Below are 14,974 nucleotides of genomic sequence, written 5' to 3' on the forward strand. Positions count from 1 at the left end.
CGAAAATGGCATAATCCTCCGGTCAATTCAGCCAATCGACAGCTAAGGTCAGCGACAGCGACGGACAACAAAAGAGGCGGTTGGCGGCTTCGCGAACTCCAATTTTTATGGTAATCACCACATAATGTTAAATTCGTCCTCTAGTTTTTTTCCAACGCGCTTCAATTTTTAATATTATATATATAATCTTTATTTTAAGCAATTAAAAAAGCTTTATTCAAGTTTTATTTATTTATATATAAACTTTATTTTTTTTTCATAAATTCAAATTGTATGATATTAGTAAATTTTAAAATAAAATAATAATATAATAATAAATTATTTAATTAGATTATATTTTGTATGAAATATTTTATAAATGGATAAAATTCATTTTGAATAACATAATTGAATGAATATAATTCATAATTCAGCATCGAAAATTTGTGAGTGCATCCCTTATATGATCATTGCCGGAACAAAGAAATCTTAATAGTTGAATATAAGACCAAGACATTACATATGAGCCTTGTTTCAGTGCCGAGTAATAATATTGTACTTATCAACTACGTCGAGTTTTGTGTTTCAATGGTAAGATCCCTAACCACATTTTCTCAAGAACAGTTGCGACATTCATTTCTAAGATTCACCTAAATAAAATAAAAGGTTTCTCCAATACACATGCCGGTAACACCTCTATATCGTAGGATATAGCATGGCGGGAAAACTTTTATAATGAGGCTCGAGAAAGTATGTCTGGTCGCATCATATCTATTAGAATTATACAATCCGCTCAAAAAGATGACATTGTGGTTAACTAATATTGAGAGTTTCAGCTTTCTATACCAATGCAACCAATATTACAAAAATTCATACAACTTCACTCTACACTATGAGCTTTCATCTTATTCGAAAGCTATAGCTAGCGTAACATCGTCATCTTCTCTAATAATCACACCCCAACTACAAATGTATCATAAATCATTATATAAAGACAATGTCTATACATCATCTAGAGTTATACATTTTGCTTATCATACATGTGGATTTCTCTTATATGTTTTTCTTTCGATTGTATAAATATGTTTGGCATCCTTACTCGGTCTCACCTACACAGATAGATTTATCAACATCCTATACGAACGCTGATCGACCTTACTGATATCTTTTATAGAATATCTTTAAGGCCGCATCCATAAATTTATCTTTACATAAACCATCAATAACAATGATGTAAAAACAAGAACAGTGCTTGGAGAACAGACTCAGAGTAGAAAAGGGAAGATCGAACCGGTTAGATAAGCCAAAGATTTTTTGAAGTAAGAATTGAAGTACGCCTAACAATCGAACATCATTGAAAAGGAAGATGCCAGTGGAATCATCTTCCAGCTGCACAACATCCGAAAGTAATCTAATGAATACATTTAGGCTTGGCAAAGGATTAATATGTTAAAAAAAAAAAATAAAGGGGCTTCATACTTTCGAATAACATCGTCTAAACGATCAATAGTTCCACGGGAAAATAGAAGTTGTACCAAAACATCCAACAAAGCAAAATCAAGAAGTGTTCGAGTAAAAGTATGAACTTTACCTGACGAATTCGGATCTGGAAATTAAAAGTAAAAAACCTCTACCGAATCCCGGAGAGATTGAAGCCCTTCATCGAAGCCGCCACACTGAACTTACAGAAGGGAATGGGTGAAGAAACCTAGAGAGAATTTATTTAGGCAGCTATAGCGATAGAAGCGTGTTTCAGATTCATCGAATAGTAGTGTTTTTGTTTCCTCTTGTTACTTTTAACGATAGAAATACACTTTGCGGATATATGAATAATGATTTAATTTTTTTAACAGTTCGAGTTTTTAAGTGAGACGGTCATTAACATCCGACATGGTATCAGAGCCCATGATATCAGAGCCTAAGTTAGGTTTCGAGTTCGAGTCCCACGGCTTAGTTTTCCTAACCGTTTGAACGTTTAGGTGAGACGGAAAATGTGTTTGTATTTTAGTTTAACCACTCATTTTTAGGTGAATTTAAAATATTTTTATTACACTAAAAATTTATATTTTTGATTTGGTTATTACAACGTGAGTTTGTTAATTAATTTATTTGTCGAGTTAAAAATGTATTGACATGTAAGAAAAATATTTAAAGTTTTGGATCCATTCATTCTAAACATAATAAATAATACTAAAAAGTTGAACATTTTATTTAACAAAAAATAGATGATTGATATGAAAAAAATGCATCTAAAAGCTTGGAATAATTCGATTAAAGAAAAATATCCCAAAACTTCATTTGAATTGATGCATCAATTATTTACTCCCTCTCCCTCCGTCTTGGCTATAGTATATATATTACCGTAGATGCGAAAAATTACGGGGTATAATTAATAAATAATTAAGAATGTATAATAAAAATAATTATTTTATAATAAAAAATAATTATAGATTAAGATTAAAATAAGTAATTAGTCTAATTAAAATTTAAAAAATTATAAATTTAAAAAACTAAAATGATATTGAAATGTGAAACTTTTTCAAGAAAAAAAAAATGACAAAATAAGTGAGACATATGAAAATAAGAAGATGGACACAGTGGGTAAGACAAAGAAAATATTATTTTATGTTAAAAATTATAAAATAAAAATCTATAAAATTGATACAATTTGCACCTTTGAAGACTGCGAAATCGGCTCCCAAAAACCTCTACCAACCGGCTTGAATTCCTTTTGTGACGGGTTGATCTTTCTGTGTGAGGTTCTCGGCCATAAACCGTTCCATGTGTTCGAGCACCTTGTCCTTTACGACTGATCGATTATATATGTTTTGGTGTTGTGCGTACTTTTATTAAGTATTATAATTTTATCTATTTAGTTATAATAGACATTTTTAAATTCAGCATTATAGTAGCCACTTAGTTGAATATGACCTCAAAGTGAACAAACAAGCTTTTATATCCACCACTCATGTGTTAGGTGAAGCACAAACAATGAAAATTGATATCAGAACACACATAAAAGACGAGAATTTGATGACCCAGTTTGGCAAAATAATGACATTATGTTTCCTAAGGTCAAATGTGTGGTTGTTTTGTTAATTAATTTATTCCAAACGCTAAGGTCATATGCAATTCACGAACTTTATTTATAGTATTTTAACTCAAAAAATGCAGTTGTTAGAGTATTTTTATTCTAATCCACAACTCTATTTTTTATTCCTAAAAAAAAATATTCTTCACATATTATATTTTATATATGATTTTAAACTACTTTTTACATCTAAAATTAATACAATATTATCTTTTAAAAAAATTAAAAATAAAAAATAAATAAAAGAAATAATATACAAAATTAAAGAAAAAAAAAAAAGAAGAAAGAACATACCACCAAAAATGGCATTGCTACAATGCACAATGTGTCAAAAATGACGCATGATTGGAAGGTCACAACTCCATTTATGGGACTGTGGCGTAAAAAATAAAATTGTATTGGAGATGGTCTATACGAAAATTTTCAATCTTAAAAAAAAGGAAAAATGTTGTTCAATATTTTATATAATTTCCGTTAAACTATTATTCAATACATACCAAATTTCATTAGGTTAAGCTAATTATTTGGTCGTTTACTTAATTGCTCTCCTACTCATAGCGTATTGTATTTATATAAGAGTTTTGAGCAATATTAAGAGCTTCAATCCAATCAAACATGGACTTAAACAAGTGTGAATTAATCATGCTATAAAATATGTTAATAAAATATTGAAATAAAATTTATATGACATAGTATAAGGGTGGGATCCCATGTTGAAACCTAATATTCAACATCACGTTGATTCATTAATAGCTTTTGGATTATAAAAATTAATTTAAAGACTTATATTAATTTAGAGGTATAAAAGTAATTTACTTACAAATAATTTATGTAATTGTCTTCTTCTTTCTTGCTTTTTTTCTTTATGCTATTTTTTCTTCTCATTTTGTAATTTCAACACCACATACAAGAAAAAAAAAGCATAATCTTTCAACAAAATTTTGAATAAGATCGATAAAGACGAGCAAAATCTATGTATTATTATTATAACCTCAATAAATTCCTCAAAAAGCAACGGAGACATCGAAGAAGTAAAATTTTCAGATATTTCATCTCATTCGCTCAACAACCTTATAATTTCATAATTTTTCAAAATTTATAGAACAATCAAATATCAAAATCTCGTTTGCATTTATTAAAAATTTGAATAATATAAGTGATCATTATTATATCAAAATATATAAATTACTGTTAATTAAAATAAATTAGCATCTTGAATTTAACATTTATGTATGCATATGAAGCATTTCATACTATATTATACAACTCGATACAAAACTCAACATTCCTTAAAATGTGTGACAACATTTTAATACTCAATAGACAATATATTCTTTGACATTTTCAACACCTGATATAAACATGATCAATTGATTGACATACAATGAAATTAACAAAATTTTATACTTTTTATTATGAGTATGCACATAAAAGGAGTTTGTAGTCTGGATTGAATTAAGATTCAAAAAAATTTCAACATTCATTATTGTATAAAAATACTTATATTATTTTTAATTAAAAAAAATTTAGCATCTCATTCAATTGAATTTAGCAAGCATTTCATATTATATTATATACTACTTGATACAACAATCATCATTTTGTAAAATGTGTCACAGTATTTTATTATTCAATAGACAACATATTGATTGATATTTTTTAGCATCTAATATAAACATGATTCATTGATTGATATACAATGGAATTGACAAAATCAGATGTTGCTTACAATTTATAGTGTACATATGCACATATATATATAATAGGGGTTTGTAGTTAGGTTTAAGATGCATAAAAAATTCAGCATTTATTGTAACACAAAAATACTCAGATTATTGTTAATTAAAGTAAATCAGCATTTTGTTTTATTGATTTCAGTGTTTATGTGTGCATAAAAGAACATTTTATACCATATTATTCAGTACGACATTAGTTGTCGACACATGCTTTTTCAATATTTTTCCGATCACAATCACTACTCTTCTTCCACCATCGCTGCCGCCCTCCGCTGCATCCACTACAAGAAAAAATTATTTTTGTAACAAATTTTTTTTTTCTCTAAATCTATTTTTTCCGTTACTAATGACATTAGAGACGGAATTAGTAATGGAATTACGTTAGCTACGTGAACTTTAGGGACGGAATTCCGTTACAAATATATTATTTTTTTGTAGTGATCCTCCCATACTAATTGAACGCAAATTACCACTCACCATTGTATCGCTCAACACCAACGATCATTCATTCACCACCAATGACTTTCCACCTAACAACCAAGCCCACATACACTCCCGGAGAATGGAGATCACCGCCAGGACAGCGGCGATGGCAGCAACAACAACAGCGTAGACGACAGTAGTTGCAGTGGCGGCGGCGTAGACGACAGCAGTGGCGTAACAATATAAATGAATCATAAATAATTACTTTTAAAAATCTGAATTAGATAAAATATTTTATATAAAAAGTCAATTTCACCTTTATTTAATCTACACCATTAATTTTATATCAAATTTAATTAATGAATGAAATTAAATCAGCACCGTACTGATGACGCTCCCATCAGCAGGTGATCCACATCCAAAGTGTAATCACGATTGTATTACACAAAGACTAATATTAATGTTTGTTTAGTTATGTGCTTTTTATTTTTTAACCAATAATTATTTTCATGTCAAACATACACAAGTAATTAAATACACTGGCTGGTTGGCTTTTGGGGGAAAAAAAGAAAAATGAATGCTTTGATTATTTATATACTAACGATCAATACAATTTATTATGCACAGATTTGAATAAAAAAGAAATATATTACAAAATATTATATCAAATACTATTGAGATAAAAAATTCAAATAATAATTTATTTCAAATCAATTTTAAATCACACAAGATAAATTTTATAATTTTTGTGTCATTTTTGTTTTCTTTATTTGTTTTTAGAGAGAGGGATTGTACAGCATTAAAAAATTTCAATTTATGCTCTTACAATTGTGCAGTTTTAAACTGTGTGATTAATTATCACAATTTATATTTGTATTAAAAATCAATATTATTCCATATTTAATCATAAAAATAAGAATAATATTAATTATTTTTATTATATAATCTATATATTAAAAATAATATTATAACCTCATTCTAGAAAGTGAACACACCTTAAATGAGATTATTATTTTAAAATTTTATATCATTATCTCTTATTTATTTATTTTTTTACCTAATAATTGTCTAGTACTGTCAAACTCTTTCTTTAATTATATACATATATATATATATATATATATATAAGGATACATTTAAATAAAATAGAATAAATAACAATCCTTATCACTCTAGTCTCCCTCGTCGTATAAATTAAGCTTCAATTCTACCTGCTTCAACTCAACACAAATTTTCTTACATTGTAATAATAATCAAAGCCAAAGTCATCTTGCAAGAAAACATCCTTTAGCTACACAAAAATAATTGGGCTGATTTTGGGATACCAAGTCATGTCTACCAATTGTATCTCAACTTCATCATCTACCTGCAGCTACTTGATCTGCCATGGCCAAGGCATCAAAGCTGCTCGAACTACAAAATTTAGTTTTCCGGCAACAACCAATCGCAATCAAACCATAGGGCGAACTCAGAGCCTCAGAAAGCTTGGATTCAAATATGGATCGATTTCATCGTAAGTTCTTATATATATATATATATATATATATTTTTCAGTTTATGTCTAAAGTTATGAATTCTATCAATTTTCAGGTTTAGATCCAAATCTAGGATTTTGGTTCCAGTCAATGCATCATCTTCACCAAATGGTCCCTTTCCCTCTTCTTGGTATGAATATTTAATTAGAATGATTTTGGAAGAAATAATCCAAAAACATGATTAATATGAAGAAAAAAAAAAAAATCAGCTAAAATTATAGTAGTTTTACAGAAATGTAGAGTATTCTCATGTCTTATTCTTCTTAGGGTTTTCTCTACTCTTTTGTATATTAATTATATTAACCATACTGATGATAGTTATAAATTTGCATGTATATAAATATGTATATATAACAAGAAGCCATTGATTGTATTTTTCATGTTTAATTTCTTGTTTGATTTATTTTTGCACCTTTAATTTGCAGGCAAACATGGATGGTGGGAATCCTTATGACAATGTTTCTAGGCTACAAAGGAGGGCTACTCTCGAAACTTAAATGTTGGAAATAATCTTACACATTTAAAGAGTCGAAGAAAATAAAGTTGACATGTTTTGACACTATTTATTATGTTGTCGAATTCATTTTTCAGGCAAGATTGATCAAGCCGTACAAGTAGTCGGGAATTTGGCAAGGGTAGTTGAAGAGGTTGGCGAAGAAGCAGAAAAGATCGTAGAGGAGGTGGAGGAGAAACTCCCCGGAGATTCAAAGCTTAGGCAAACGTTGGAGTCATTCGATAATCTTGCAAAGCACGCCGTCAACGATGCTAAAAAGGCCGAAGAAGTTGTTCACAAGGTAACTTATTATGAATATATCGGCTCTTATACGATGTAGATATTCTCAGGGTCTATTTGAATGTTCGTTTAGAGGTTAGAAATAGTAAAAAATTTATTAGAACAAGTGTTCGATAAAAAAAATAAAAAATAAAAATACATTTGATTTAATGTTTGTTAATGAAAGAAAATAGGATGAATACTGAGAATTTACTAAAAATTCAAAATTTCAAACACACACAAATAGGATGAATAGTGAGATATTATTGCAAATGACTTTGGTAAATTAAAGTCAACGATTTAAATCGATCATCAGATCTATAAATCAATAAATTACTTACCAAATGATATTTATTTAATACTTATTATTTTATTTATTTTATTTTATGTTGATCATTTGGATTGCAATATCATTTAATTTAATAGGATATATTATATGCTGCCCCCATCACATGGTGTTGGCTTATTTCAGAAGAATATATATTATCTATCTTTCCATTATTATTTAATTTGGGCAAAGTTCTCAAAGACAAGAAAGCTTCACCTGCCCATACCCACATCAATTTTCCTAACAAAAAATAAAAATAAAAATTACACGAATTATTTTAATATTATTGAATCTAAAAAATTTGGTTTTCTTAGAAAAGTGCATGTTGATTTTGAATTGGGCCAAAGTAAAGTGTTTGATTTAAATAAAATTAATTCATTTCAAATATAGATTTATTTTGTTAAGTTATTGAAAGATATACTCAACTTTATATACATAATTTTAAAGGTTTTAGACATTATTCATCATCTATTTTTTTAAAATATGTTATAATAAATACTTATTTCATGGTCTTATAAAATATTACGTCAAAATATTTCTAAAATTCTTTTCTAACAGAGCATGGGTAATTTTCTATTTGTGCATGTTTGTAAGTCTAAATATTGTACATTGTACTTTAAGGTATATCTTCAATACATATTGTTAGAAATATATAAATAAATATTACATCTAATACTGCAAATGTAAAATGAGTTTTAATTTATTTATAATTATAATAATAATAAAGATTTTTTTTTTTTTTTTGTGCCCTATTTTGATCTGTTGATATAAAATATCAGGTAAAAGATGTAGAAGAAGAAATTGAAGAGACGATCAAGAAAGGTGAGAAAGCTCAACCCAAGAAGAAATTATAAGTGTGCTTATAATATATATATATATATATACTTTATGAAGTGTTTGAATTGACCCAATGAAGAAATGAAACTTGCTTTATATATTTGAATTTTTTCCTCTGGATATCTTCTGCTTCCTCCGTTATCCAATTGTGTATTCATTTCACCAGACATGAATTTTAAAAAAATATATGTAAAAATAGAAATTTTTACTTTTTTTGGTAAAAAAAATTGTATTTTTTTACTAAAAAAAAAACAAAAATAAATTTGGATGACAACAAAAAAAAAAAAAGTGAAAATAAATTTGAATGCCAGAGGAAGTATTAATTAATTCTCTATTTCTCTTATAATATATATATTCAAATATTATCTAAATTATATATGTATATATTTCATAATATACAAAAAGGCTAGAGAATGAAATTTTTTAATATAAGTAAACATTAGAAATGAAATTGATGTCTAAGTACATAAAGGACGAGGATATGTTGCATAAGTAAAAGTGCCCCATCTTCTACGGTTGTTATAATAAATAAAGGTATTTGTAATCATTTTTGCTTAATTATATAACTTTGATTGATGTATTTTTTTAAAAAAAAATATAAAAATTATATTAATAATATAAAAAATAATATTTTATATTAAATTTTTTTATTTGATAAAATATATATTATATATTATGTTAACATACATATATATTATGTTTTTTTATAGTATTTATATAAAATTGTATCACTAAAAAACTACTAAGCTAGCAAATCATTTGTTTTCAAATAAAATGATTCTGAGTACCCAATACACAATAATCGAACTAAAGATAAATTTAGACATGAAATGTCAATATCATCGCCCCCACCTCCATATAGTTGGGAGAGGGGAAATTTGTTGAGTTTAGGCTCCCAACTATGTGAATTAAAGGCCCAAAATTATTAGGTAATTAGGCCTAATTAATGATTATAACCTAATTACCATTTGGAGAAAAAGTCAGAGCAGCAACAGTAGCCGCGATAGAACAAAAACAACGCTCTCTGCGCAGTTTTGGAGATTGGATCGATCAGCATATGAAATATTGATAGAACAAAAACAACGCTCTCTGCGCAGTTTTGGAGATTGGATCGATCAGCATATGAAATATTGTTCGATCGGCTTGAATTTTTAGTGAAGATAGAAGACATTTGTATCGTCAATCTGAACGGTGGAGATCGATTTTCAACGGTGTGAAAATTCCCCTAAGCTATTTTAGCATATAGACAAATGGTGTCTTAATTCCTGCAACAAAGACTTTCTGTTTTAAGCAAACAACGGTCGCAGGGTGTCAAATACTTCAACCGTGTTGCAACCGAGGTATGTGGGTTTGACCTTATCCAATTTGTCCCATCCTTAAATATTTACAAAATACAATGCATATTTGAGAAAATGTCAAATTACATTAGTTATATGGAAACTCACTCATTTCATTTCGGTGCAAAGAAAAATTAATGTGAAATTTTTTATTTCAAAAATGTGAGTGATTTAGTCAGCGGTACAAGGAAAATATGGTTGCTGGTGAGTGAGTTTGAGAGCATATTTTAGAAAGGGAATACAGTGTGAATCTCTCACCCCCTATCTATATCGATTCTCTTTAGTTTGAATAAGTGTTTTGACACTAAAATCCGTCGGAGAGTTCGACGGTGAACGGAGTTAAAGGAGTTCCAACCGGAGAGAAGTATCCAACTCTGAGTTGCTCTGTTATATGGTCGTTGTCAGTACGTATTTGTGATAACGTGAACCTGTGGAAATATTTTCCAAGATAAACCATAATAAAAGTTTGGGTTGAAGGAGTTGTGATTGTTTATGTTTTGTAATCAACACTGATTAGTAGAATCTCTCTTAAATTGGAATCCCCTGCATGTAGGTTGGTTTATAACCGAATCGGGATACCAAATACATTGTCTTCTCTATTGTTTTTTTAGTTCTGCGTTTATTCCGTTGACAATGTGTTGTTTTAACAAACAGTCCGATTTTCAGATAAAAATGTGGTAGCGGATCAGGTTTTTTTGCTCTATTTCTGTGCGATTTTGTTGTTCTTGTGAACTCGAGATTTCGGTGATATTGTTTAAGGCACATCTCAGATTGTATTTTTGGATGTTTGTGCTCTGATTATTGGTGATAGTTAGGTTTAAGAACCTCGTGGTTTTTCCTCTTCGCATTGGAGAGATTTTTTTATGTAAATCGGCATGTCGTATATTTCTCGTTATTTATTACTGCTCTTGTAATATTGTAACAATTGAGGAATTATATTGTTGTATATCGTAATTATTCCCAACACCAAATAATCTCTTCCTCTTCTCTATTTGAAATTGGCGAAGTCGGGAGGTTTGAGATCACTTTACTTAATTTCCGTTGCATTTATTTTAATAAATATTTTATGGGTATTCAAATGTTTCGGGTGTGTTTACTTGTATAATTTTTCATCCAATTTTACTATTTTAATTATCTTTTTTCCCCAAAAATATCCAATCAAATATTATATTTTATTTATTATATTATACTAAATTTTAATTTTATATTTAAAACTATCTTATCAGATATTTATATTAAATCAAACCACTGTTGCGATTCAAAATTTTATAAATAAAAACACCCCGATGAGATGGATTTGGATCACTTTACAGGCATGTGACTTAAGACCTATCCTAAGTCAAACATAGCAATTTAAGTGTAAAGCAATGGTGACCATCGAATGAGGCCACTATTGATTTTTATTTAATTAGAAAATAAAAAAATAAAATAAAAATGACTTAAAATAGACAAGATCAACATGAATAAGGAAATACTATTATTTTCTACAACTGAAATATTTGGGAGTAAATTGTACATTGAAATTAAATGTATTATTTAGATTTTTGTTATATTTTCAAAACATATTTGAAATTAGTTTAAATGAAAATTATTATTTCCCTGTAACAAAACTTTTTTATTTAACATATATTTATATAATTTTTACAATATTGCATTATAATTGGTCTTCGAGAAAATAACTTAATTATATTTTCATTATTTATCAAAGTTTTCTTCTTTAAATATACAACATATTTAAAATATAACTTTTATTTGAAATATTGTAGCTAATACTTATTTATATTACATCGAATTTTTATTTCTATTCAACTTTTTTATTATTTTCAAATAAATCGAAATCACTTTCAAAATATATTTTAGATAAATTAAGCTCGATAGACAAGTTACACTAGGCGAACTATGTGCGACAAATGATTTGAGGCGTTGGAATTTGAACTTATGATCTCACGGTCACAGGTCCACTACCACCAAGCCATTCTTTACGGAATATTTTTTTTTATCTTCCAAATACACCGTATATCAAAATATTAAAAAAGTACTCCCTCCGTCCCGTTTACCATTTTTGTCCGTCTCAAAACAATAGTCTTATTTGCATAAATAATCATATCACTATAAAACCATTCTTATTTTTTCATTATTATTACACAATTGCCACTATTTTTTACACTAATACACTCACAAGGGCACAAAAATATTTTACCTGTATCTTTTAACTACTATAAATATAATATCAATATTTTTTAAATTTGGTGTCAAACATAACTCATACTATAATTTTGGAACGAGAAAATATATTGTATTTTCCGGTACGATTGAGGCACGAAAATGCACAGAAAAAGTTCCACGGCGCACTATCTATTGATTATTCCTTTTAGTATTTTCTTAAAAATCCATCACATCACTCCATTCTCCTACACACTTTTAACATAACTTATCACATCAATTTCTTCAAAGCACCATCACTTTAACCATCATTATTACAAATTCAACCATCCATCGAGTACATTACCATTAAAAAAAAAAAAAAAAAAAAAAAAAACCCTCGTTTCTATATATTTTGAGTGTATTACTTTATATACAAAAATTTAAAAAAATTATAATTAGTAAATAATTAAAAAATATATTAATAAAAATAATTATTATATAGTAAAAATAATTATAAATTAATATTAAGATAACTAAATAGTTTAATTGAAATTTAAAAAATTATAAAATTTAAAATATTACTTCCTCCGTCCCAAAAGAGGTGTCTTATTGGGTGTCGGCACGAGAATTAAGGAATAATAGTATACAATTGAAAGTGAATATAAAGTATAATATAAAAGACTAAAATACCCTTACTTTTTGAATAATTTTAAAAAGTAGTTCAGTAATAATTAGGGGTAGTTTGAAAAAGTAGGGATAATTTTGTTATAAAGTGACGACCACGGTTACTAAATAAGGAAACGAGACAATTGTTTTGGGACAGACAAAATGGAAAAACAAGACAACTCTTTTGGGATGAATGGAGTATTAAAGTGTATAATTATATTTCAGAAAAGGAAATGACAAGTTACGTGAAACAAACGAAAATAGAAAATATGGATAAATTATATGGGACGGAGAGAGTAAATAAATAATCAAACAACTCGCCAAAATTCAATAACATACCAAATACTACTCCCTCCGTCCTACTTAATTTGTCAACTATTTCCATATACGTCTGTCCCACATAATTATCCTTTTTTTAAAAAAAAATATACTCCCTCCGTCCCAAAAAAGTTGTTTTATTTTTTCATTTTCATCCGTCTCAAAACAATTATTTTGTTTCCTTATTTAGTAACTGTGGTCCCCACTTTATAACAAAATTATTCATACTTTTCCAAACTACTCATAATTATTACTCCAACATACTTTTTAAAATCTTTCAAAAAGTAAGGGCATCTAGTCTTTTATATTCTACTTTATACCCACTTTCAACGGAGGGAGTAATTATATACTTTAATCACATTTTAAAATTTAAAATTTATAATTTTTTTATTTTAATTAAACTATTTAGTCATCTTAATCTTAATATATTATTATTTTTATTAGATCATAATTATTTTTACTAATACACTTCTTAATTACTTACTAATTATATGATACCTAAAACTCCGTGTCAGCTAAAATAGACAAATTAGCTAGGACGTAAGGAGTATTATTTTTATATTACTCCATCCGTCTCACATAATTTGTTTCTGTTTTTTTTGTTTTTCGTCCTTCTTATATAATGTGTCCTTTTTTATAGTGAAAAATATGATTATACAGTTTAATCACATTTTAAATTTTATATTGTATATTTTTTTAATCTTAATTAAACTATATAGTTATATTACTCTTAATTTATAATTAATTTTACTATACAATAATTATTTTTATTAATATATTTTTTAATATTTACTAATTATATTTTACCTAAATTATCGTATCTACGGTAATAAATCCAAATTACACATAGGGCTGAGAGAATATAAATATTATTCCTCATATATTAAAATATAAAAAATATATTGAAAAAAAATACAGAAGGAAGAAATTTACTAATTCCGTGTATTAATAAATTTTTTATTTTTATCATTTTAGCATGTAAAAATCATAACTTCTTATTTATTTTTTTTCAATTAAATATCAAAATTTTTTATTTTTTATTTTTCACATTATTTTTACTTTAATATTAAAATAAAATAAGTACTACGTTACTTTATTATATTACTCTCTCCATTCCACCTAATTTGTTTTTATTTTTTATTTTCGTCCGTCCCACATAATTTGTCCTTTTTTTAAAAAAAAAATCTTATTTTCCACTTTAATCACATTTTAAATTATAAATCTTATAATTTTTTTAATTTTAATTAAACTATTTATTTCTCTTAATCTTAATCCATAATTATTTTTACTAAATACTCCCTCCGTCTCATATCTATATATCCATTTGCTTTTTGCACGGAGTTTTAGAAATATTAGTATTTATATTGGAATAAAGTAGAAATAAATGTAAAAAGACTAAATTAACCCTATTAGTATTGTATAATATAAAGATAATGACATTTGTGTAATATATTATAAATTGGAAGGGTATTTATAATATTAAGTAGATGGTACAATTACTTAAAAAAAAATTGATACTTTGTTATCCAACTGACCAAAATAGAAAAATGAATAGATTGTCAAGAGACGAAAAAAGTAATAATTATTTCTAATAATACACTTTTTAATTATATTTTAATTATATCTTATCTAAATTCTTATATTTACAAAAATATGTTCAAAATATATGAGAAAGAAGGAATATATATTTATAAAATATTTATTGATTTTAATTCCCGTGCAAGTATATAAATAGAACTCATTGTGAGCGAGGAGAGGGTCAGAGACGAACGGACTAGGAGAAAGTTTTGGCGGGTCCCGCAAAAAT

At 27.1% G+C, this 14,974-nt stretch overlaps 1 protein-coding gene across 1 annotated transcript; it reads left to right on the forward strand.

The window, feature by feature from the left end:
- The first annotated feature begins 6,458 nt into the window (after positions 1-6,458).
- On the forward strand, positions 6,459-8,794 carry LOC127248822 (uncharacterized). Its single transcript, XM_051271364.1, has 5 exons — positions 6,459-6,742; positions 6,820-6,894; positions 7,190-7,263; positions 7,356-7,558; positions 8,644-8,794. The coding sequence occupies exons 1-5, from the start codon at positions 6,561-6,563 to the stop codon at positions 8,716-8,718; spliced, it is 609 nt and encodes a 202-aa protein (XP_051127321.1). The 5' UTR covers positions 6,459-6,560; the 3' UTR covers positions 8,719-8,794.
- The last annotated feature ends 6,180 nt before the right edge of the window (positions 8,795-14,974 follow it).

The sequence above is a fragment of the Andrographis paniculata genome, unplaced genomic scaffold, assembly GCF_009805555.1.
Source record: "Andrographis paniculata isolate CXL003 unplaced genomic scaffold, ASM980555v1 Contig34END, whole genome shotgun sequence".
In the NCBI taxonomy this organism is placed as follows: domain Eukaryota; kingdom Viridiplantae; phylum Streptophyta; class Magnoliopsida; order Lamiales; family Acanthaceae; genus Andrographis; species Andrographis paniculata.

Coding starts and splice junctions, on each gene's coding strand:
- LOC127248822 (XM_051271364.1), top strand. CDS start 6,561: ATGTCTACCAATTGTATCTCAACTTCATCATCTACCTGCAGCTACTTG. Junction 6,895..7,189: donor GGTCCCTTTCCCTCTTCTTG/GTATGAATATTT, acceptor TTTAATTTGCAG/GCAAACATGGATGGTGGGAA. Junction 7,264..7,355: donor GCTACTCTCGAAACTTAAAT/GTTGGAAATAAT, acceptor TTCATTTTTCAG/GCAAGATTGATCAAGCCGTA.